A 26748-nucleotide genomic window follows, 5' to 3' on the forward strand; every position below is an offset into this window, starting at 1 on the left:
GTGATCTCTATCAAATAAATAAATAAAATCTTTAAAAAAAGTTATCACTAATTTAGTGACTGAGAGATTTTTATTTATAGGTTACTCAAATTACTCCACATTTGGGGAATCCCTTGAAGGGTCTGGGTCCTTTTGACATGACTGCCTGAGTTTTTGAGCATGTCCTTGCTTTCTGGCACAGTTTTCCCAAGTTCATTTTGAGCTTTCACTGTCTCAGAACTAGAATCAGCCAGCAATAATGGCTTCTGTTTCTGTGTTTCACGAGATTGCCTTTCCTTTTGAGGCATTATCTTTGAGAGGTAAGCAAATATAGAGGCAGATGACAGTCTTCTAACTATAGCCTTTTGCCACAGAACTGGTGAAATTAAATTTGAGAAGTACTCCTGTTCTAAACACATTATGATATTAATAGTTTAAAACTATTTAATATATTCTTTCTTCCTTTCTTTGAAAGACCGTCATGTATTCCATAAGAATGGGTAATAATAATAACCTTATTTTCAAATTGCATAATTTTAAAAAGGCACATTCACAGACATGATAATATTGTGAAATGCCATAGGAGCATAGATTCTTATCCTATCGTATATGAGACAACCAGGGTTTGTTCTTTAATATTTGGAGCTAATACTCACTTTAGAGTTCAGCGCACTGTTGTTCAGAGATGTTGTGAATGCCCAAACTTACATTGTTACCATATAGAAAAAGATTAGAAGTCAGAAGTTCAGGTTTCAAGGCAGGTGTTTCTGTCTTTATTTAATAACTTTCTTGGGAATTGGACTTGTTACCTAGGCAAATGAAAATACCATAATAACCCTAATAAAGTAAGGAAAGAAAAGAACTAGTTAGAATAGAGATAGAAACATAACAAGATAGTTTGTTTAAAAATATTTGCAGAGGGGCGCCTGGGTGGCTCAGTGGTTGAGCCGCTGCCTTCGGCTCGGGTCATGATCTCAGGGTCCTGGGATCGAGTCCCGCATCGGGCTCTCTGCTCAGCAGGGAGCCTGCTTCCCTCTCTCTCTCTGCCTGCCTCTCTGTCTACTGTGATCTCTCTCTGTCAAATAAATAAATAAAATCTTAAAAAAAAAAAAAATATTTGCAGAAATATTTGACATAAGAAAATGAAATCCTCTATGCACCAGAGGCTGCTGAAAATGGTTTGGTGTATAATAAATTCTGCCATGTTTTTCTTTCCGTATATTTATTATTAATTTTTTAAATAATCATACTAATACTTGTTAGCTTGTGCTTTTGCAGCTTTGTGTTTCAGCATGTCTTAATAATGCTTTAACTGGCTTTTTATATCTAGCCATATTTGTCACATTCTTATTGATTGCTGCCTGGTATTCTTCTAGATACTGGTCTTTTTTGATAGACATTTGACCTGTTTAATTACCAACTGCTGAAGTTGAACCTGGAGCCAGTTACTTAACAGTATTTGAGCCATTAAGAAAACTTGAGCATTTTATTCTAAGATCTTTTTCTGCTAATAGACATTAGACTGATTTAAAATACTTATTTTAATCTCTTTTCTGAAATAAGGTGGGATTTTTTTTTTTTTTAATTTAGCTTTTAAAGTTTTTGCTTTAAAAATACCCAGGGGCACCTGGGTGGCTCAGTGGGTGAAAGCCTCTGCCTTCGACTCAGATCATGATCTCAGGATTCTGGGATCAAGCCCCACATCAGGCTCTCTGCTCAGCGGGGAGCCTGCTCCCCCCCCCAACCTACTTGTGATTGTGCTTTCTCTCTCTCTCTCTCTTTCTTTCTGTGTCAAATAAATAAATAAAATCTTAAAAAAAAAATACCCAGAAAGCAAGAACTATTTTATTTTTAATCATTTATCACTCTTTCATTTTTCTTAACGAAAACTACTTCACTGTTGAGAGCTTGGTCATTAGTTTACAGTAATGTTTTTAAATCTCATCAAGTTCTGAGCAGGTATAGATAAATTCCAAAAAGTTTTCATTAATTGTTAAGGTTTTTAGTTGTTAGTTTACATCACGAATGGGGAATATATATTCACTTTTTACTGCCTTATTTTTCACCGAAACATAGAATTACTAAATACTGTTCAGGGTGCCTGGGTGGCTCAGTCAGTTAAACTACCTTTGGTTCAGGTCATGATCCCTAGGTCCTGAGATTGAGCCCCATGTAGGGCTCCCTGCTCAGTGGGGACTCTGCTTGTTTCTCTCCCTTTGTTCTTACTCACGTGTGTGCTCTCTCTCTCAAATAAATAACTAAAATCTTTAAAAAAAAAAAAATGCTACCCATAGACTGATAATTTCTATGTTAGAGTAAACTGCTGTTTTGGTTTGTTTTCAGAAAGAATGAAAAAGAAAAGTTTTAAATAGTTACCTCATTTGCTTTATTCCTTTTTAAAAGGAAATAACTAATTGCTCAACTCCTATTTCCTTGGTAGAAACATTTAAAGTTATACAAACACTACCAGCACTACCTTTTATAGATTTACTTTTGGGTTGAAGTAGAGTATTTGTTTTTCCTGAAATTCTGTTTCCAGGTCCTTCTTTATGCCATTCCTTCCAACTGGAATGTCCGTTACATTAACTCCATCTTGCATGGCCCAGCTCAGAAATCTTCCATGTGAGGTCATCAACCCATCTTTTGGCTAAAACTAATCTCTTCTGAATACCTGTAGCACTTTGTACTTTTCTTATGGGACTTAACATTTGACTGTTATTTGAGCTCTATTTCAGTCCTTTTTTAAAAAAAATTAGTTTTTTTTTGTTTTTTATAATTTTTCTTTTGAAGATTTTATTTATTTGACAGAGAGAGAGACAGCAAGAGCAGGAGCATAAGCAGGGGATTGGGAGAGGGAAAACAGGCTTCCCGCTGAGCAGGGAGCCTGACACTGGGCTTGATCCCTGGACCCTGGTATCATGACCTGAGCTGAAGTCAGACACTTAACGAGTGTAGCCACCTAGGCGTCCCCCCCCCCCCAAAATTTAGTATTTTGAAAACAATTTCTGTCTTTGGAAAAATTGAAAGAATAGTAAGATAAACTGCCATCTTGTCACATTTTCTTATTTCTGTACGTAAACACGCACATATGTATAAGCTTTTATTTTTGCTGACCCATTTGAGAGCAAATTGCAGGCATCGTGAATCTTTTACCCTTAAGTACTTCATGTATCTCCTATGAACAAGGATATTGTTCTAAAATTTTTTTATTTTTTTATGAATATGTCTAAAAATGCCTAGTATGCAATTACAAGACAGGATATTTAAAATTAATATAATGCCATTATTTATACAGTGCTATTATCAGTTCATATTCAAATTCAGTACATTTTTAGTCTTTGGCACTACCTATCCTATAATTCTGTATCCCTGAAGCAGACCTCCACTTTGGTTCTTACTATGGACTTTGGAAGAGAGCTGACAAAATTTTATAATACAGCTTTATGAACTGTCACAATTTTGAATTTCTGCCTTTGAAATAATTGGCAATCATGTATTGGTGGTTGGTGCCTTTTCCTGTTCATCAGAAGAACTCAAGGTTCTTCTCCTTGACGTTCTATTTTTCTAGCAGACGTCTCTCTCTCTCTCAGAGGTAATATGACACAGAGACACTAGTTTGACCTCTCCATCACTCAGCCCACCACCAAATTTAGTGTTTTCTCATTCCAATTTTTAAGCAATATATTATGAAATAGTAAATAAAAAACACAAAATTTGAAATAATGCAAAACCCCTGTGCAGAGCCCTTATAATGAAAAAATTATTAGGTATAATAAGTGAATTGTACATGAGATATCTGCAGGTGATTTCATTGACCACTCTGCTGTTATTTTACATTCACTATTACATTATATTTTCATGTTTATATCTTAGGACAGTCTTATCCCAGCATTTAAATGATACTTGCAAGTACAAGAACTGAAGGACATACCCCTAAGTCAGTAACTTTGAAATAGAAGCAAAGTATAAAGAAGTGCTGTGAAAGAAGTGAAACAATTGCCATATTATGTCACACTGTTAATCTAGGAGAAAGCTTGGCAAAATGTTATCCAGTTACTGAGAAAATAAGTCTTCATTAAAGTTTAGGTGTGCCACAGTGGTTATAAATTTATATGCTGCAAGAAGGCATCCCAGTATGTCTTGAATTATGAGTATGATTATATGATGTTTCCAATAGCTAATTTAGGTAATTTTGATTGTTCCATACCTGCGTTGGTGTCTGTTACTATTTTCAGTATTAGAACAATATCTCCTCATGTGCTCTTAAACCCTACCCACCCCCTTTTTGAACTGGCAAAGTGATACGTGCTTATTGTAAAAATTCCTAACTTAATAGAAGTATGTTTTCAATTATGGAAAGTCACCTTGCCAGATAATTAGCACTAATTCTGTTTTGCTCTTGATCCCTTTCTCTTTGGAATCTCATTCTTTATTCTCATTTAATATTTGTAGCTTCTTTCTCTTTCTCAGGCCTTTGTACCTGTTTTTATCCTCTAAATATATTCAGATATTCTCCTAAAATAAAAACAAAAAGGTGCTTCTTAGTAGGACCTGATAGCTTACCTTCTCTTCTTGAAAAAGTAATTTACCTTTTTTCTTTCTTTCCTTCTCATTCTTAATACACTGTAACCTGGCTTCTGACACCCCTTTTCCAAAGTTACTGCTCTCTCTCATTTTCAGTTATTTACCTTAAAAAAAAAATCTGTGATTACAAAATAATTCTGGCATATCTTAAAAACACACACACACACACACACACACACACACACACACACACACAGAAAGGTTATTGACATCTGTACCCCAGTGTTTATAGCAGCAATGGCCACGGTCGCCACACTGTGGAAAGAACCAAGATGCCCTTCAGCGGACGAATGGTTAAGGAAGATGTGGTCCATATACACTATGGAGTATTGTGCCTCCATCAGAAAGGATGAATACCCAACTTTTGTAGCAACATGGTTGGGATTGGAAGAGATTATGCTGAGTGAAATCAGTCAAGCAGAGAGAGTCAATTATATGGTTTCACTTATTTGTGGAGCATAACAAATAGCATGGAGGACATGGAGAGTTAGAGAGGAGAAGGGTGTTGGGGAAATTGGAAGGGTAGGTGAACCATGAGAGACTATGTACTCTAAAAAACAATCTGAAGTGGCGGGGGGGTGGGAGGTTGGGGTACCAGGTGGTGGGTATTATAGAGGGCATGGATTACATGGAGCACTGGGTGTGGTGAAAAAAAAATGAATACTGTTATGCCGAAAATAAATAAAAAATTAAAAAAAATGAAAGGTTATTGAAAGTCTTTTTTAAACATTTTTTCTCTGAGATAATCTCTTTTAAGCATTTGATGTATTTTTGTTCAACTAATCCTATATGTTAATGTATTTAGCTCAGACATGCATATTGAAAATGAGAGATATATACATATCAGTCTGTAACTTGGCTTTCCAAATCTGTATATTTAGAAATATTGTACTACATTATATAATGTGGAGCAAATTGCTTAATTTTGCTACTTTAGCTTCATCATCTGCAAAGTAGAGATGATAACAGAGCTCACCTCATATGGTGCTTGTAGTATGAAATGGGGTAACTTATGCAAAACTTAGATCAGAGTCTGACACACATAGTAAGTATCAATAAATGGTAGATTTAAAAAATAAAGAACCTTTATGGTATGCTGGGTGGCTCAGTCAGTTGAGTGTCTACCTTCGGCTCAGATCATGATCCCAGGATCCTAGGATCAAGTCCTGCATCAGGCTCCTTGCTTGGCAGGGAGCCTGCTTCTCCCTCTGCCTGCTGCTCCCCCTGCCTGTGTGCATGCATGCACACTCTCTGTCTCTCTCTGACAAGGTCAGAAAGATAATAAAATCTTGAAAAAAATAATCTTTAGTTGTATTAAAATGTTGCATACTCATTAGTAATTTATTGATGTAGCAAGGATAAAGAACCTCTTATTTTAGTCTTTTCCCTATGTGTTACATTTTGGACAGCAACTTTTCATCTGTTAAAGTTTTGTTATAAGGTAGCAGTTCAGTCATATCTGCAGGGTTCACTTGTAATTCTAGTTCTCTTGCTATTTCCACCACATCTTCAATGATTTCCTTCACTGGAGCCTTGAACCCCTCAAAGTCATCCATGAAGGTTGGAATCAACTTCTTCCAAATTCCTCTTAATGTTGATATTTTGAACTCTTTCCAGGAGGAGTGTTTTTCTCATGCCACAGATATTCTTTTTATTTTTTTAAAGATTTATTTATTTATTTATTTGACAGAGAGAGAGAGAGAGAGAGAGAGAGAGATCACAAGTAGGCAGAGAGGCAGGCAGAGAGAGAGAGAGGAGGAAGCAGGCTCCCTGATGAGCAGAGAGCCCGATGAGGGACTCGATCCCAGGACCCTGAGATCATGACCCGAGCCGAAGGCAGCGGCTTAACCCACTGAGCCACCCAGGTGCCCCATGCCACAGATATTCTTAATGGCATCTAGAATGGTGAATCCTTTCCAGAAAGTTTTCAGTTTACTTCGTTCAGAACCACTAGAGGAGTTACTATTCCTTGGCACCTATAGCTTTACAAAATACATTTCTTAAGACTTGAAAGTTCAGATTACTCCTTGATTCATGAGCTACAGAGTGGATGTTGTGTTAGCAGGTATGAAAAGAACATTATTCTCATGATACATTTACATCAGAACTCTTGGGTGACCAGGTGCATTGTCAGTGAACAATTATATTTTAAAAGGAATCTTTTTTTTTCTGAGCAGTAGCTCTCAACAGTAGACTTAAAATATGCAGTAAACCATGTTGTAAAAAGATATGCTGTCATCCAGGGTTTGTTATTCCATTTATAGAGCACAGGCAGAGTAGATTTAGCATAATTCTTAAGTGCCCTAGGATTTTCAGAATGGCAAATAAGCTTTAGCTTCAACTTCAAGTTACCAGATACATTTGCCCCAAACAAGGGAATCAGCCTGTCCTTTGAAGCTTTCAAGTCAGACCTTTCCTCTAACTATGAAAAGTCCTAAATGGCATCTTCTTCCAATAGAAGGCTGTCATTTACATCGAACATGTGTTGTTTAGTGTGGTCACCTTCATGAATTACCTTAGTTAGATCTGGATAACTTGCTGCAGCTTCTATATCCATATTTGCTGCTTCACCTTGCTCTTTTATGTTATGCAAACATCTGCTTTCCTTAAACCTCATAAATCAGCCTCTGCTAGCTTTAGACTTCCTCTGCAGCTTCCTAACCTCCCATACTTCACAGAACTGAAGAGAGTTAGGGTTTTACTCTGGATTAGGTTTTGGCTTAAGGGAATGTTGTATCTAGTTTTCTCCTATATCCAGACCATGAGAACTTTTTCCATGTGGCTCTTTTGCTTTTATCATTCATGCGTTCATTGGAGTGCAACTTTTAATTTTCTTTAGGAACTTTTCCTTGCATTCATGACTTCGCTGTTCAGCACAGGAGGTCTAGCTTTCAGTCAGTCTTGGCTTTTGGCATGCTTCCTTCACTAAGCTTAATCATTTATAGTTTTGATTTAAAGTGAGAGATGTGTGATTCTTCCTTTTACTTGAATGTTTAGAGGCCATTATAGGGTTATTATTCGGCTTAATTTCAATATTGTTGTGTGTCAGGAAGTAGGGAGGCCCAAGAGGAGGATGAGAGATGCAGGAAGTAACTGGTCAGTGGAGTAGTCAGAACACACACAACATTTATTGTTTGCTGTCTTATATAGGTGCAGTTTGTGGTGCTCCCATACAGACACCAAAGGTCACTGATCACAGATCACCATAACAAGTGTAATAATAAAGTTTGAAATATTGCTAGAATTACCAAAATGTGACACAGAATCATGAGGTGAGCAAATGCTTTGGGGAAAATGGCGCCAGTAGACTTGCTTGACACACAGGGTTGCCAGAGACCTTCAATTTGTAAAACAAACAAAAATCCATTGTAAAGCAAAGTGCAATAAAATGAGGTGTACCTACACTTTTCTGACTCTCTTAGGAGTTTTTCCATTGTTTTTGGCCCTGTGGGAATTCTTGGGATTGTTCTGCCTGTTTCTTTCTATAGTTCTTTCCCCAAGTGTCTTTATAAGTATGACTGATCAGAAATAATCTGAAGACTTGAGAAGAATTATCAGGATCTGTTGAGCTCTCTCTGTGTAGTTGTCTTCTCCCTGGTACTCTTACCTATGAATATTAGACACCTTAGCCTTCCTGAATTCTCATCTCTCTCCTTACCTTAGATTGCTGGGCTTTGTTTATTTTCCCCTTCCCTCTGTGGCAGCCTGGAGACTTTTTTCAGGTAGTTAGTTACCTGAGGCATTTATGGGACTCAACCTCATTTGTTTTCTTCTCACAAGGATCACTGTTTTGCACTGCATTTGTTCAATATCTAAAAATATATATTTTTTTCTTATATGTTCTGTTCTTTAGTTTTAAGGTAGGAGAGTTGATCCTTTCTCTGTTCTGTCATGGTTGAAACAGTTGCCTATATATAGAAAGCTGTTAGTATTCTAAAATACTGTTAATTATCTTATGTGCCCGAATATTAGGTGAAGTGTAGCCATCCCCAAATGCTTATATTTCAGACTTTCTGAAGTTGCTCATTTTATAGGGTAACTTCTAAATTATTTTGCACACAAATTACAGTTTAAGAAGAACACATAGGCTTGAAATGTCCTTCATGCAAGTTTGGATGTTTATAGAAAATACAGTGAGTGTAGAATATAACACATTAAATAATCATGGTTGAGTATGACCTTAAAAATCATCAAGCATGCCCTATGACCCAGCAATTGCACTATTGGGTATTTACCCTAAAGATACAAACGTAGTGATCCAAAGGGGCACGTGTACTCGAATGTTTATAGCAGCAATGTCCACAATAGCCAAACTATGGAAAGAACCTAGATGTCCATCAACAGATGAATGGATCAAGAAGATGTGGTATATATACACAATGGAATACTATGCAGCCATCAAAAGAAATGAAATCTTGCCATTTGCGACAACATGGATGGAACTAGAGCGTATCATGCTTAGCGAAATAAGTCAAGCGGAGAAAGACAACTATCATATGATCTCCCTGATATGAGGAAGTGGTGATGCAACATGGGGGCTTAAGTGGGTACGAGAAGAATAAATGAAAGAATCTGGGATTGGGAGGGAGGCAAACCATAAGTGACTCTTAATCTCACAAAACAAACTGAGGGTTGCTGGGGGGAGGGGGTTTGGGAGAAGGGGGTGGTATTATGGACATTGGGGAGGGTATGTGTTTTGGTGAGTGCTGTGAAGTGTGTAAACCTGGTGATTCACAGACCTGTACCCCTGGGGATAAAAATATATGTTTATAAAAAATAAAAAATTATATTAAAAAAAATCATCAAGCATTGGATATAATATATAATCTTTCTTGAAAGATTAAAAAGTATGTTGATAAAAGTGGCCATATTATAGAGATCCTGATATATACCTACATAACAAATGGGGAAAATTGTGTATTATGTGAATAGATACTAATAATGATTTGAGATAAAATGTCAGGTGACATTTTAATATATAGATTCAAAAAGTGCAGCATCTAAACAATTTAGAGGGAAGTGAAATTGATGTTTGAGGTCAGAATGATTAGATGATTTTTAAAAGTGGCTGTATTACAATGATGATGCTAACATTAAGGTGAATATGAAGAATTTGATGGTAATTGTTTTCTGAATGTGACTGGAATAAAATGCTTTAGCCATATTATCTTAATAATATGTGTTGCTAAGCATATATATATTAATTGAGTCAGTTTAAAGTAGATACGATTATTTCATCTCTATTCTTACAGGCTTATATTTGGTCTGGCAAAACTATCTTAATCAGGTTTTACTGGGAAAATGGGGTATCTGATTTTCAGGGTTATTTCAGAAGTCTCTTAATTTTGTAATCACCTATAGTTTGGATATTAGAACAGCTATTCGTTAATTCAACAAATATTTATTGCGCCCATGTTACATTCTGGTTACCAGGTGCTAGGGATAAAGTGGTAGTTGAGTCTTGCCCCATTAGAACTTAGAATCCAATGAACTGAGAAACTGAGACATAGAAATCTTATAAGTTGAAGGACTCTTAGAAACTACTGAGTTTTTTTTTATTTTATAAAGGGGGACACTGAGGTGTACCTCCTGCCCCAAAAGAAGGTGGCTACTTAAAGTTAACAGAGTCTGTTTCTGACTCTTGGTATGGTGATTTTCAACCTCCACTGCTGGGAGGTCTGCCAGACTTAGGAATGTGTTCTCTCTGGGCTAGACTATTTTAGATATCATAAAATTTTCACATAAATTTCAGAACACTAAGGGAGAAACCAGCTGAAGAGTTTCACATACCTTTCTTTTGCCTATTATCTAAATTGTTTTCAGTATTTTTCCTAAAAAATGTTAAAGTTTCATTATTTGTGGAGTCGTTAGCCTTGAGTGGGCTTATTCTTTCATTTTAGGAGCCAAAGTTTGTTGGGGTGGTAGGAAGGGAAGAAGGGGGTACTCTCAATCTCCAACCAAGCATGTAATTTCCTGGCTCTCTCTTCTGTATGGGGGAAAGGATTTGTTGGCCCATGGTGAAATTTACTTCTGCTCACCCCAAGCCCCCATAGCCACATTTATGTATATAGATTTACAGCTCTAACTGGCATTTATTGAGCACTTGACAAGGTTGGCAGTTCTTTTAGTACTGTGCACATATTGTTTAATCCTTGCAGTAGTCCTGTTAGACTCTGTTCAAGGTAAACTTCCACTGGATATGTCTTAAGTGTATCCCATTAGGATTGAAACAAAAAGCTATCACCTAATAGCCAATCAATAATAATGATGATGATGCTTATTATATGAAAGATATAAGTGGTATACATGTATTAACTCTTTCTTGAGTTAATTAAAGTTGCTGATGTAGCCCATGACAACCTGAAACATTAGGTGTAGGAGTTAGGTTATAAGAGGCAAATGGCAACAGTTTAGTAATTTGAATTGAGGTCATTCATAATACCTGTAGACCATGAGGAATCCTGATAGACAGAAATTGCAGGTAGTTCTCTTCCTAACTGTACATTTTTAAGGGGAGGAGGCAAGCTTGTGAAACTGAAAGCCCGCTGCATCTTTCTTGTTCCCTGTCAGCCTATCTAGTTCTGTTTCACAGTGATCTTGAGGATAGGACATTAATTCACAATTCAGAAGTAGTTAGGTTACTGCTGGGTTAAAACAAAGTCTTGTTGAAGTTTGTAGTGCTACAAAGTTATAATTATCTTTTTGTGGTGTTTATTTTTTTTTTTTTCTAAAGGACTAGGTAAAATGGATTTAGTAAGGCACTAAATTTAAAATCTGGCTTCATTGGGTTTTTTTTTTTTTTTTTTTTTTAGTAAAGAGAGAAGAGGTAAGTTTTAGACATACTATTTTAAATTATTGCATTTTGTTCTTCCTTCTCCCCTTCTTAAAAATACCACATGGAATATTCCATTCATTACTGCTTGAGAAAGTCATTACTTTGCAAGCTGCAGTTGCTGAAATGGTTTAGTGGAAGAAATGTTTGCTTGCATTTTAAGTGATTTTTCCTTTTTGGAAGTTTTTTTTTTTTTTTTTGAATATCCAAACTGTAGCAAGCAAGAAGCAGATTTAAATTTATATCGGGGAAACCTCTTTGTGGAACATTTCATCAGATGACTCCTTGTCAACCTCATATCTTGGAAAGAGGGATTAATGAAATAGCATCTGAAGCAGCAGTGAACTCTTACGGAATAAACCCTGATACCTTCCACGGTGTTTTGTGGGATAATTTCAAGTTCTTCAGATATAGATTACATAAAGAAGATTATAGGGCACATGACACATTCTGGTTTCTTGTATTTTGGATAGTACAAAAATTAATACCTCTAAGAATGGATTCTGGAGAGATCTGATCATAGTTACAACTTTTTATCTATGGTTTTATCTCACAACTTCATTTTTTAAATTTTATTTTTAAGTTTTTTATTCATATGGAGCTTAAAATAGTTTGCAGTAATCTGCTTTACGTGTAAAATATTGTAATGGTAAAGTAATGGATTGCCTGTGCATTGTAACCACAAAGGTAAGATATAGTATGCTTTCTCCATTTCATTGTTAGTGACAGAATGTGAGAGGCCTTTTTGTTCATAATGTATTTTGAAAACAAAGTGTAACATTGTTATATATTTAAAAATAGATAGTTGAATCCATGTGATGCTTAGTTTGTATTCTTTAGGGAAGGTAATATTTTGAAATGTGTTTTAAATGGCTAAAAATAGTGTATTGAGTGGATTTTTTTTTCCCTCTGAGATCTATAGGAAGCTCTTTTCCCATAGCAAAGGTTTATAAGGCCTTGATTATATTTAAATCTTATAAATATATTAAAAGTTCTCCCCCTCTGTTTTATTTTTTGCCCCAACATGTGATAATGGCTTAAAGTATAACTCATTTTGGGGCGCCTGGGTGGCTCAGTGGGTTAAAGCCTCTGCCTTCCGCTTGGGTCATGGTCTCAGGGTCCTGGGATGGAGCCCCGCATCAGGCTCTCTGCTCAGTGGGGGGCCTGCTCCCCGCTCCCCTGCCTGCCTCTCTGCCCACTTGTGATGTCTGTCAAAAAAAAAAAATATATATATATATACACACACACACACATATATATATATATAACTCATTTTGAGAATGGTTTCTGGACTGTTCTATCAATTGTAAAAAGTTAATTTTTTTCAAGAATTAAAAAATAGTTAAGTTCTGATTGTTTTGCCTTTGGAAAGATGTTGATTTGGATTTTAAATGATTAAATTTGTAGAAGTACTCCTTAAGGAAGTACTTGTTTTTTAAGTCTGTTTTACTTATTGTCCTCAAAGTGCAACATGCTCTGCTTAATCTCCAAGTTCGGTTTCTTTTATTTCTGAGCACCAGTTTTTGGACAATGTGTCATTGTATAAGATTCAGGATGCTTACATTTTCAATTTTTACATGGTCTTTTATGGAATAGTTTACTTTGTTGGTTCTTATTTCTGTAACTTAAGATGACAGTGATTGCTAGACTAATAAAAGTAAATATGTAAATTCTGAGAATATACTGTTCCTGTATAGTGAATTATTTCTTACAAAAGGAGAAGTGAGAAAATTGGTGAAAATTAGTTTTCTTTGCCTGTTGCTTAAAGAGTTACAGTTCAAACAGGAGTTTTAATCAGATACAAACATGCCCATTATCTGGTCCCATCCTGTTTATAAGGGGATGTCTTGTACCTCTAAGTAAAATGTTTTATTAAATATTCTTAAACAATGTTTAAAGGGCAAAAAACTTGGAAAACAGGTTTTGGGTTCTTTTTCTCCGGGAGTTCTTTTCATGGTTGTCTGTGGTTAGTTCTTCTAGTGATTTACCTTTTATCACTTCACTCATTTTGATTTTTATTTTTGATATTATAGTCAGCTTACTTGAAATGCTTGCTCTTCTCTCATTCTTACCCTTCTTAATAAAAGAATGTTTGCCTTTGACCCTTTCTAAACAAGAGAGCTACTATTGTTAAAGTATGGGATCATTACTGTGAAGTTTTTATACATTTTTATTATGTAACTGTTAACAAAGAGAAAAGATGTAAGTTTGAAATTAGGAAGCCTGAAACATTATTTGTAGTTACTTTTGAAAGAGTAAATTTAAATAATTTCATCTATTATTAGAAATAAAACCCTTGAACGTTTAACTAATGACTACAGCAGGAAGAGGAAAATTCTTAATTTTCTTTTCAACCAAATTGCTTCATGTTTTCTCTCTTGGATCTTTTTTCTGATCTTCAGAGAGCTTATTGGTTCTTATATGTGTTTTTAAAGTCTGACAATATATTTGATGTAATTCTATCATGTTAATACTAAAACACCTTTCCAAGTGAGATTTTTTTTTCCATCATCCGCCTCCCCTTCTCCCACTTGTGTAGGCACAGTGAGCTAGGTTGGCATGTTGCATCACTGCTACCATGGATACCCTTAAGAACAGGCATGTGGGTTGAGCTAAAGCAATGATGATTAGTTTTCTGGGTTTTTTCCCCTCGTAACTGTGTGTTCTTCACAATGAAGACTCTTATTTTAAAACGTTTGCAAATGACTAGGTTGTGAGATGTGATGACTAAATCATCACTGCTACTGAACTGCCAAATCTTGGCCTCTATTTACAGTAGTATTAATGTCATTTACTAATTTAAGATGATCATAAATAGCTAGCTCTACATTCTTTTTCTGATTAATATGTTTTAAACACTGTTTGTTTTGCCTCTTAATGAAAATAAAAATGTATTTTCTCTTTGAGTTTTAAAAAATATTGTTCGGAATTTGGATATTTTGCAGGGGAAAAAAATCCTAGTTAGTCTTTCTATCATTGCAGTATTTATGATTATCATTAATATACATACATAGATTTCTGTATAGTTCAGTCAGCTTGGATACAATATGTTGTGCTTTTCACATAATGTCTTTCTAAAAGATACTTATTTTTGTGTTTGTAAATTTTTGTGTTCTAAGAAGCTAGCTTCTTTGTAAATGTATGTCAGTTGGGGTAATGTTAATATTGTCAGTGAGCCAGGCAGACAGGTGTGGCTTTATCAGACTCTTTATCATGTAGGAAAATTAATTTGAAGGAATATACAAGGTCCAACAAGAATGATTTAGTAGTATTGTTATATATGGTATGTTTTCTTTTGTTAGTGGTAAAGCACTATGTATAAGCTATAGCTGTGGGCATTCATAATCTTTAGTATAGAGGTTTCTCAGTTGTCCATTCACTTCTGAGAGAGGGGAGTTCCATAACTTTAGTACCAGAATTCTTGGAGTAGAATTCTGTTCTTTTCCATCTTTTGTTATACTGCTTCTTTATCAAGTATAAAAAGGATGTTCTTTGTCTCTGTTTCTTTTAGGATCATTTAGCAGAAGTTTAGGGGGCAGGAGAAAGACCTGAAAAGAAAAAGAAAATTATACTGTATGTTCTTGATTAAGTTTAGAAAGGAGAAAAGGAACTTTTATATTTCGTGAGATACTCAGTACCAGTTGTTGTTATTTTATTATTTAACTCATTTTCCAAAACTTGGAGTCCATATTAACTGCCGTTGGGGTGATAATTTGAAGTTGATACATGGAGTCTTGGGCGTCTTTTCCAATTAAGGATTCCCAATACATTTGTTTCAGGAGGTATAGACCAGGTTTTCATTATTTTTGTTATCAGATCTTTTTTTCTTTCCCCCCAATTCCTGTGAGGTGTTTCCTTCCTCTTTGAGCTCTTCATGCATAATAATTTCCTCTTTTTTGCAAGTGCTTACCCCAAATCTTATTAACCCTTCAGATTCCAGCTTATATATGACTTCCTCAAGGAAGCCTACCTTAAAGCCCAAGATTAAGTAAGGTTCCTCTACTTCTGTAAGTAAACTTTACTATTCCTTTATAACACACACTGTATCATATATTTATGTGATTCTTTTTTTAATGTATATTTCTCTCACTGTATGGTAAGCTTTAAAAGTAAGACGTCTTTTTCCCCAAGGTATTTCTGATGCCAAAGCAGGTATCTGAGTACCTACTTAGAGTGGATACTCAGTAAATAATTTTTGAATGTATGAAGCTTTGGTACAGATGTTCCAAATTTGTGGATTAAAGAAGAGTATTTTACTTCATAATGGATTTTAAGTCTTATTTTGAATATGGTTATATGTTGAGATCCTGGAAATTGTCACTAAAATTTATCTCTCTGTATTATAATGGATTTAAAAGGATTCAGAATGTGACTTGTCTCCCAGTGTTTTCCACCTTTTTCTTAGTTTATAATGTCTTGAAACTTGACTACTAGTTACTTAAGTATTTGACTAATTTGTTGACTGATTATATACATATAAAGTGTTTTTTCTTTGTGTTTTATACCTAATTTGGGAGAGACAGATCCTTTTTCATTTTTTAGGGTTTACTTCTGTCTCTAGGCTGAAAATTAACGTTAAGTAACAACTTCACTCCAGTAGAACTTTTTGCAGTGACATAAATGTTATGTATCTGTCCAATCCACCACTACATGAAATGTGGCCATTTTGACAGGGGAACCTAATTTTAATTTTAACTAATTTACAAGGACTTAGATTACTGATCTATAACAACTATTCCCATGTACCAGCCAACTCTTCACTTACTCCTCCTGAATTTTTTAAACCTTTCTTTTTGAGGGGGCAATAAACTCACATATTACTCAAAATAAACTCAAGTATCAAAACTGTCAATAAAGAGTTTATATAACTATGTCTCATTTCTTTCTCCGTAAGAAGCTGCTTTTGTTTTTCCTATCTTGGATGTTTTTATTTCTCCTTTGTGCAGTAGGTCCTTTGTTTTTCACAATCTTGTGCCTCTCGTCGGTTTAACTTACTTAAAATACCCTGAAGTTCTTCATTTTAGCACAGAGCTTTTCCTCATTCATTTTTACAGAAATACAGTATTTTATTGGGTGAATATATCATACTTTTAATTTTTTAACCAAACATGAACTTTTAAGTGAATGGCATATAACAACTAGTTCTAATTGGGGAAGGATGAAAGTTGGATCTATGCCCAATACTGTGTATCATGAGAAATTCCAAAATATTCAGAATATATAAATGTATTTTTGCTGGGCACCAGAGTTCATTCTTTTACAGTTAAAAACTATTTTGGTAAACAACTTTGTATGTGTGTCATTTTATACTTGTACAGATATATCTGTATGATATTAGGATTGCTGCTTTAGAGTGTAAGGGAATCGGTAATTTCAGTAGCTTTTGCCAAACTCTCCTCCATTAGAATTGTGCTATTTTGCATTCCCACCAGCAGTGTATCAAAGTGATTATTTCCCTGAAACTTTGTTGATGGAATGTATTTTCAAATTTTTGGATTTTTGAAAATTTGTTAGGTGAGAAATGTATAAATGTAGTTCTAATTTGCATCTCTTATTCAAGCAAGATTTATTACAGTTTTTCTTTTGGATTGTTGGTCTTTTTCTTAATTTTTAGGAGCTCTTTATATAGCAAGGAGATCAGTCTTTGTAATAGGAGTTGCAGGTGTTTTTTCCCTTCCCCTTCTCTTTCCCCCTCTTATACTCTAGAATTTCATTTTTAAATTTTTGGATCGTTTGAAGATTATCCTGATGTATAGTGTTATTTGGAACTGTTTTTCCAGTGGTTACCTATTTGTTCCAGTGTTGCTTATTAAAAAGTCCATATTTATCCCCACTGAATTGAGATGCCACTTTCTGACAAATAAATTATCTTAAGTATTTTTGTCTACTTCTAGACATTCAATTCTGTTCCATTGGTCTGTGTTCATGAACCAACTGAACGGTGTTTTACTTATTGAAACTTTTTAGTATGACTTAGCATCTAATATATTCTTTCTCATTGATTTCTTTTTTTGAGCTTTTCTTAAAAAGGAGGTGGGGAGGATTTTTTCCTGTTTGTTTTTCTACATAAACTTTAGAATCAACTTATCTAGCCAAGAAAAAAAGTGTTATGGTATTAGAAATAACTTCTACATAAATAGTACACCTTAAGGAATGTTTTCTGCCCAGAAGAGAGAGGCAGGAAAGCTGGTTAAGTTTATTCCTTATAAACCTTTCCCAGTTATGAGTATAAACTCCCACTAAGAGGCTAGACAATATTTTTGATTCCCTAGCCTGAGGAGCAGGATTTTAAATTCATCATTTAAGACTTCTTAACAGTTGATTTCGTTTAATCAAGGGCACATTTCACCTGTTTCATAAATTTTGCCTAGTGTTTTGCTCCATGACTTCACCCATTGACTAAAGTTACCTGCCTTTGACTAAATAAAATAGATTTATTTCTAGTGCCAACTCTGGTTGGTGTTGGATACCCACAGGTCTCTCTGTATTGGGAATTCCAACAGGTTGAAGGAAGAATGCTGCCATCAGGCAGTCTTTTCCATAGTTGAGGGATTGGAGAAAAATAGGGGACTTGGCAGAACAATGGGATCATTTGTATTTAATATATTTTGAAAATCCTTACACATTATTGGGTGATTGCCTAATAGCATTTAAAATGACTCCACTAAAAAAAATTTGACTCCATTGTTTGGATGCTTTATAATTTATTAAATGAGTAAGCATTTGAATTATTTCTACTTTTTTCTCTTAACATGATGTACTTTGTGCTTAATCTCTGACCATACCATGATTCTTATGTAAGGAATTTCTAGTATAAAAGATATGGGCGGGGCGCCTGGGTGGCTCAGTGGGTTAAGCCCCTGCCTTCTGCTCAGGTCATGATCTCAGGGTCCTGGGATCGAGTCCCGCATCGGGCTCTCTGCTCAGCAGGGAGCCTGCTTCCCTCTCTCTCTCTCTGCCTCCCTCTCCATCTACTTGTGATTTCTCTCTGTCAAATAAATACATAAAATCTTAAAAAAAAAAGATATGGGCATTTTCAGTGTTTTCATAAATATTGCTGCCACAGTAGCTTAACTTTTATCACCTTCAGACTTTTCCCTGCTAACATGCCCTATTTTATATTGAATATGTTTTCATTAAATTGTTCTTCATTTACATCTGGAAGTGTTCATTAGAGGTCCTAATCTTATTCATGACTGAATTTCTTTGAACTTCCCAGAATATATTTTCTTGTTTCTTGACTTTCACCTTTTCATTAGTTTTTAATATCCAGTCAGTCAGTGCTCATCTGGGGTTCACCTTATTTGGGACCTACTGAATTGGAATAATAGAGATTGTGTTTCAGGTACTGCCCTTCCCTTTTACAATTGGGCTTTCAAGTGAATGAGGACTAAGACTTAATGTTTTTCCTATTTTGTTACTCTTGTTTTAAAATTTTTTATAGTCTTCATTCTGTAGCAATCACTCAACTGAAGTTATATCACTTAGTTTGGGCAGAGAGAATAAAGAAAAATATTTAAGAGCTCAGGCTCTAGAGACCTTTGAGTTCTAGTCCCAATGCTTGATTCCTGGACAAAGCACTTAATTCTTCTGCGTTTAAATTTCCTCATCTCTAAAATGGGGAAAATAATGGCACCTACTTTACAGGGTTGTTAAAGATTAATTGAGCTCATACCTGTCAAGTGTGTGAAATGATAACTACCATATAGTAAAACTTTACTAATTGTTAGATCTTTTTATAATTTGTATTAAATAGTAATACAATATATAACCTTCTAGTTGGACAGAGCAGTCTTTCTCTGACTCATTCTCTGTGTTTGACACTGTTGATTTTTCTTTTCTAATTCTTGTTCCTTGCCTTTTATGACTAGTTTGCTGGTTCTTATTAGGAATGGTAGATGGTTTAGGTACAGCTCTATCATTAGGGCATTCTGGAAGTAGGAATAAAAAGAAAATGAAAAAGGGTAGGATTTAAAGACACTTCTACCTCTGCCTGTTTATATTTTATCTACCTCTTCTTTTGCTGCTTAGATATTAAAGTTAGGTTAATGCTCGGTCATTGAAGACAGCTTGCTGAATCTTTGGTTGCCAAATGTTCATGAATGTAATAACTATGATACTTCTTTCAGTGATTACTGTGTGGTTTTCTTATATGGATAAAGAGAAATGGTTGTCCATATGTGGGAATAGAAACTTATTTGTGATTCCAGTGGGTACTCAGCAACTGTTTAACTAGGTAGCTGATATAGTGGTAGGAAATAAATCACCAGAGAAATGTTGACTTGTTGGCTTAATGGTTGGGAATTATAATAGAAAATTTGGCTTCTTTAGGTGAAACAACTGTCTTTTATTTAAATGTTCATATTTGTATGTCAGGGCACTTCTAGTTGTGCTGGGTTGTATTAAAATAGTATGTTAGCCAGTAGCTTTGAAAGAGACCTTTTAAAAGAAAGACCCTGTACATAGGTACCAGGTTTTTTTTTTTTTTTTTTTTTTTTAGATTTTTAAAAGCTAAATTTTGGTAGTAAATAGAAATGCTGCCCTCTACTGTTTGTTGATTGTTTTACTGCCAGGTAAAAATGCTCGATAACCTGTAGTAGGATAATTTCTTAAAGTATATATATTATTAGATTGGAGTATAATTATATAAAACATTCTGATAACTTAGTTGTTAAAGTATATTTATTGCTTAATGCCAAATCCCATTAAATGTGTTATTGTCACTTTTGCTTTTAGAAAAAACTTGGATCCTGGAACAAAGTTCAGTTTAATTTTCAGTTCTCATTTTATGTGGTGAGCTTTAAGTAGGTGCTAGATTGATTCCTTGTGGTTGTGTGATTCAGAGTTTGTACTGATAGCTTATAAACAAACTAAAAATAAATTTTATAGATAAAGATAATTTTTCTGCTGTTGTAAATTAGTAGTATTTGCTATGCATGGTTGAGGGACTGGAGAAGGGTGGGGGGACCTGACAGAACAATGGGATCATTTGTATCTAATATATTTTGAAAATTCTTTTATATCATTGATTATAGTTCTGCAGAATTTTAAAATTACTTTGTTTTGATAGGTCACAAGTTTTCCTTAATTTCATTTATTGTACTTTTCACTTTGAGACTATGTGCTCTTTGGGAATTCCATTTTTCTTTTTAAATTCATTATTGTATCCACTTTGTATATCCTTCACAACAACACAATATCTCTTAATGCTGTTACTTTATATATTTAAAATTGCCATTTTTGTCTTGTGCTAGTTCTAATGTCTTTGTCACCTGCGGTTCTCCTGGGGGGTCTGCTTTTAATAATTCTTCCCTTATTTGTGTTCTACTGATTATTCTCATATCTTGAAGTTTTTGTTGTGTGCTTTAAATAGTGTGTAAAAAAAAATTGAGATTAAACCCTTGTTCTTTCACTTTCCAGAAGCTAGAATGAAACTAATCAGTTAGGAGTTGAATTTGTATAGGGCTAGGTTGCTACGTTAGTTACTTTTTGCTTACTGCTATTTTCAAATATATTAAGAGTGAGATCAGTTCTATGTCTTTCGTAAATTCTTTCAACTAGCAGGATTTTAGGTTCTAAGAACTTTGAGACTATAGAAATGTTTGACTGCTCTTCTATCCCAAGTCCCAGCCTCCTCCACTGCAGTTACCATTAGTAAATGTTCCAGGAGCATGATCCAGGGTGTGGGGTAACGAACTCTCCATTTTAGTCTCTTCCAGGTTCTAACTTGTCACGCCAACCCACCTGTCACTAAAAACTCCACTCCTTAGGATACCTAGCTGGCTTAGTCAGTAGAGGATGTGACTCTTGATTTCGGAGTTGAGTTTGAGGCCCAGGTTGGGCATAGAGATTACATTTAAAAAAAAAAAAAAAATCCACTCCTTACCCCAGCAGAGTTTCTTAACCCAGATCAGGCCCAGTCCTTTGCCTCCTCTTGCCTAAACTTGCTTCATTTATATAAGTGTCTGCCTTCTTAAGAAAAGGCTCAGTTCTTTGGGATTTGAATTCTTTAGATTAACTTGTGTTCAGAAATTTCCATTTTTTTCTTCATTAAACTTTTTAATTTTGTGGTGATTATAGATTCATGTGGTAGTAAGAAATAACACAGAGGTCTCCTGTGCTCTTTACCCAATTTCCTGCAATGGTAATGGTAGTATTATATCACTAACTAGGATATTAACATTAATACAGTCAAGATACAGAACAGTTCCGTCATCACGAAGATCCCTCAGTTGCTTTTGCCACACCCACTTCCCTCCCACCCCCATCTGCTTCCTAAATTCACAGCTACTACTAATCTGTACTAATATTTTATCATTTCAAAAATTTTTTATAAATGGAATTATAAGTATGTAAACTTTTGGCATTGGTTTTTTAAAACTTAGCACAATTTTTTTGGAGATTCATCCAGAAAATTGTTGTTGTATATATCAGTAGTTGTTCCTTTTTGTTGCTGAGTGCTGTTCCATGATACGGATGAAAAATTGTTTAACCACTCACGTGTTGAAGGATATTGGGGTTTTTGTAGTTTTTGGCTATTACATATAAAGCTCCTATTAAACATTCATGTGTAACTTTTTTTTTTTTCATTTTTTGAGATTTTATTTATTTACTTAGAGAGAGTGAGAGAGAGCATGAGAGGGGAGAAGGTCAGAGGGAGAAGCAGACTCCCCATGGAACAGGGTGCGCAATGCAGGACTCAGTCTCAGGACTCCGGGATCATGACCTGAGCTGAAGGCAGTCGCTTAACCAGCTGAGCCACCCAGGTGCCCTCATGAGTAGCTTTTTAATAAACTGCTGTCCAGGGTGGCTGTACCACATTGTATTCCCGTCAACAATGGATGAATGATCCTGTTTCTCTATATCCTCATCAGCATTTGGTGGTGTCACTGTTTATTTTAGCCACTTTCATGAGTGTGTTATGTTATGTCAGTGGTTTTAATTTATATTTTCCTAATGGCTAATGATACTGAACATCTTTTCATGTGCTTATTTGTCATCTATATATTCTTCTTGGTGAAATATCTCTTCGTGGCTTTTGCCCATGTTTTAATTGTTTTGGGCTTTTTTTGTTTTTTGCTTTACCATTGAATTTTGAGAGTCCTTTACGTAATCTAGTATACTAATCCTTTGTCAGATACGTCTTTGCAAACATTTTCTCCCAGTTGGTGCTTGTCTTTTCAGTTTTCATCCTCTTACTAGGGTCTTTCCTGTGGAGCAAAAATTTTTAATTTTGGAGAAGTCCATTTTATTAACTAACACTTTCTTCATGTGTCATACTTTTTGTTACAAATCTAAGATGTCTTTGCCTAGTCCCAGGTTCTGAAGATTTCCTTTTCTTTCTTTCTTTTTTTTTTTTTTAAATAAGTCCATGATTTATTTTGAGTTACTTTTTGTGTAAGATGTGGGACATAGGTTGAGGTTCTTTCTTTTTCTTTTTTCTGTAGATATCCACTTGTTCCACCACTATTTGTTGAGAAGACTATCTTTCCTCTATTGAATTGCTTTTACAGATTTGTTGTAAATTGGTTAGGCATTGTATAGAGTTGTTCAGTTTCATTGATTTATGTGTTTGTCCACCACAAATACCACACAGTCTTGATTAATGTAGCTACATACATGTTTTGAAATCGGATAGACTTGATCTTATCCATTTTTTTTTTCAAAATTGTCTTAGTTTTTCTAGTTTCCTTGTCCTTCTAAATTTTATTTTGTTATTAATTTTATTTATTTGTCAGAGAGAGAGATAGCGAGAGAGAGAAACAAGCAAGGGGAGTGGGAGAAGGAGAAGCAGCTTCCTGCAGAGCCAGGGAGTCTGATGCACGGGGCTCGATCTCAGGACTCTAGGATCATGACCTGAGCCAAAGGCAGATGCTTAACGGCTGAGCCACCCAGGCACCCGTGTCTTTCCAAATTTTATAGTAACCTACAAATGTCTTGGGATTTTGATTGGATTTTAATTGTGTTAAATATGTAAATTGATTTGGTGAAAATTGACATCTTTACTATAGAGAGCTATACCATTACTGTTGGTAATAAAGATGTTGGTTGAATCTTCCAGTCTTTGAAACATGGTATGGCTCTCTATTTATCTTATCATTAATTTCTTTCATCAGTATTTGTAGTTTTCAGTGTACAAGTCTGGTCACTTTTATTAGATTTACACATTGTGTGTCACTTTTGTTTTGAGTGATTGTAAATGATACTGTAATTTTTTTTTATATCAGCTTCATACCCAGGGTGGAGCTCTGTGTGGGGCTTGAACTAATGAACTTGAGATCAAGAGTCAGATGCTTAACTACTTGAGCCACCCAGGAGCCCCAATAACACTGTGTTTTTGAATTCAGTATTCACATATTCATTGCTATTATGTAAAAATGCGGTTGACTTTTGTATTGTTGTCTTGTATCCTGTGATCTCACTGAACTCAACTTACTACTTTAAGAGTTTCTTTGTAGATAATTTGAGACAACACTGAAAATTGGGACAGTTTTATTTCTTCTTTCTATCCTCTATGCCTTTATTTCCTTTCATTGCCTTAATACATTGGCTAGAACTTCTAGCACTGTGTAGAGTAAGAATAGTAAACGCAGACATCCTGCTTTGTTCCCAGTATTAGGAGAAAAACATTCAGACTTCCACAATTTATTTCATATATATATAGTATTACTTACTGTAAGTTTTTTGTAGCTGCTCTTTTTCAAGTTGAGCAAGTTTGCCTCTATTTCCCCCACTTTTTTCCTGAGTTTTTATCATGAATCATGAATGGATGTTGATTTTGTTAGATGTTTTTTCTGCATTAATTAATGTTATCAGGTCATTTTTCTTCTTTAACCTGTTAATATGGATGATCACCCTGATTGATTTTCAAATATTGAACCGGGCTTGAATCCCTGCAATAATAATCTGTTAGTCATGGTTTAAACACTTGTTGTCTTTTGCTGAATTTTATTTGTTAATATATTTTTTTAAGATCTTTATTTATATATTCATGAGGTTTATTGGTCTGTGGTTTTCTTTTTTTGTACCGTCTTTAGTTTTTGTTATCCAGATAAACTGGTTTTGTAATGAGGGTAATACAAGCTTCATAAAATTAATTGAGAAATTCTTTTTGTTTGTTTGTTAGTCTTACTAGTATTTGTCAGTTTTACTGATTATTTCACAGAACCAGCTCTCTGTTTCATTGATTTCTTTTTCTGTTTTCAGTTTTATTGCTTTCTGCTTTATCTTTGTTTTCTTTCCTTCTGCTTACTTTGGGCTATTTTGCTGTTTTTTCCCCTCTAGAGGTGGGTGCTTAATAGATTATTAATTTGAGATTTTTTTCCTCTTAAGTTTGTATTAGTGCTGTAAATTTCCCTGTCAGCACTGTTTTAGCTGTTTCTAACATATTTTGATATGTTGTATTTTTATTTTCCTTTATTTCAGTGGATTTTTTCACGATTGCCCCTTTCATCCTTGGATTATTTAGAAGTGTATTATTTTGTTTCCAAGTGTTTGGAGGTTTTTCCTGCTATCTTTCTGTTGTTAATTTCCACTTTGATTCCATCGTGGTCAGAGAATACCCTAGGTTTGATTACACTTCTTTTAAATTTGTTAAGGTTTATCTTACAACCAAAATATATATAGTCTATTTTTGTATATGTTTTCTGGGCACTTGAAACGGTGTGTATTCTATTGTTGGGTAGAGTGTTCTATAAATAAATTTATTAAATCCTAATTACTGGTGGTGTTGAATTTTTCCTTATCTTTCCTGATTTTCTTTGTGATTCTGTCATTGGTAGAGAGAAGGTTGTTGACGTCTCCTAGTATAATTTGGATTTGTCAGCTTGTCCTTACAGTTTTGTCCGTTTTTGCTTCACACACTTCGTACCTTTGTTGTTGGGTATATGCACATTTAGATTTAGGATGGCTATGTCGAGTCTTTGCAGAATAACCTTTTTATAATTATGTAATGTTTTTCTATGATCTATGTGTCTATTTTTATACCAATACCATATTGTTATAATGATTATAATCTTGTAATGGAGTTTGAAATCAGGGTGCATGATACCTCCAGCTTTGCTCTTTTATAAGATTGCTTTGGCTACTTAGGATCTTTTGTGGTTCCATACAAATTTTAGGATTACGTGTTCTATTTCTGTGAAGAATGCCATTGGAATTTTGATGGAGATTGCATTGACCCTGTAGATTGCTTTGGATAATATGGGCATTTTAACAATATTAATTCTTCCAGTCCTTGAGCATTGAATATCTTTTCATTAGTTGTGTCAGTTCTTCTTCAGTTTCTTTCATCAGTGTCTTATAGTTTTTAGTGTACAGGTCTTTCACCTCCTTGGTTAAATTTATCTCTAGGTATTTTTTTTTTTTTTTTTGATGTAGTTGTAAATATGATTGTTTTCTTAAATTATCTTTCTGATAGTTTGTTGTTAGTATATAAAAACACAACAGATTTTTGCATATTGATTTTATACTCTGACTTTACCAGATTTGTTTATTCTAATAGTTTTTTTGGTGGCATTTTCTATTTATAGAATTATGTCATCTGCAAATGGAGTTTTACTACTTTCTTTCCAATTTGGATTCTTTTATTTCTTTTTGTGTTTAATTTTTCTGGCTAGGACTTTCAGTACTATGTTGAATAAAGGTGGCAAGAATGGTCTTCTATAGATCTTAGGGGAAAGGCCTTCAGATTTTCACCATCGAGTATGAGGTTAGCTCTGGGCTTGTCATATGTGGCCTGTATTATGTTGAAGTACATTCCCTCTATACCTACTTTGTTGAAGTTTTTATCATAAATCTATAGAATTTATAGAATTGATTGAATTCAATAGAATCTACTGAATCTAATTGATTCAGTCTATTGAATCTAATTGAATTTTGTCAAATGATTTTTCTGCATCTATTGATCATACGGTTTTTTTTGTGTTTTTTTTTTTAAATCTCTAGAGTTTTGTTCTTTTTTTTTAAAGATTTTATTTATTTATCAGAGAGAGAGGGGGGGAGAGAGCAAGCACAGGCAGGCAGAATGGCAGGCAGAAGCAGAGAGAGAAGCAGGCTCCCTGCCGAGCAAGGAGCCCCATGTGGGACTCCATCCCAGGACGCTGGCTGGGATCACGACCTGAGCCGAAGGCAGCTGCTTAACCAGCTGAGCCACCCAGGCGTCCTGATCATATGGTTTTAATCCTTCATTTTATTAATGTGGTGTATCATGTTAATGGAGTTAGGGATATTGACCTGTCTTGCATTTCTGGAATAAATGTTACTTGATTATGGTGTATGATCCTTTTAATGTATTCTTGAATTCATTATGCTAATATTTGGAGTATTTTCACATCTATATTCACCACAGATAA

General features: G+C 34.7%; 1 protein-coding gene across 17 annotated transcripts in view; it reads left to right on the forward strand.

Annotated features, from left to right (window-relative positions):
• The window catches only part of DLG1 (discs large MAGUK scaffold protein 1), a 261449-nt gene that overhangs the window by 26744 nt on the left and 207957 nt on the right, over positions 1–26748 (forward strand). The window contains exon 1 of one of the 17 annotated variants that reach the window (XM_082699241.1): positions 11979–12082. The exons of 14 other annotated variants lie outside the window; for them this stretch is intronic. In XM_082699241.1, the coding sequence (XP_082555367.1) occupies positions 12053–12082 (30 nt within the window). In that variant the 5' untranslated portion in view covers positions 11979–12052. Of the gene's footprint in view, positions 1–11978; positions 12083–26748 lie in introns of those variants that run through there. 2 more of the 17 variants (XM_082699243.1, XM_082699247.1) reach the window with 2 other exon arrangements.

This window comes from Mustela nivalis (assembly GCF_964662115.1).
Source record: "Mustela nivalis genome assembly, chromosome: 1".
Taxonomy (NCBI): domain Eukaryota; kingdom Metazoa; phylum Chordata; class Mammalia; order Carnivora; family Mustelidae; genus Mustela; species Mustela nivalis.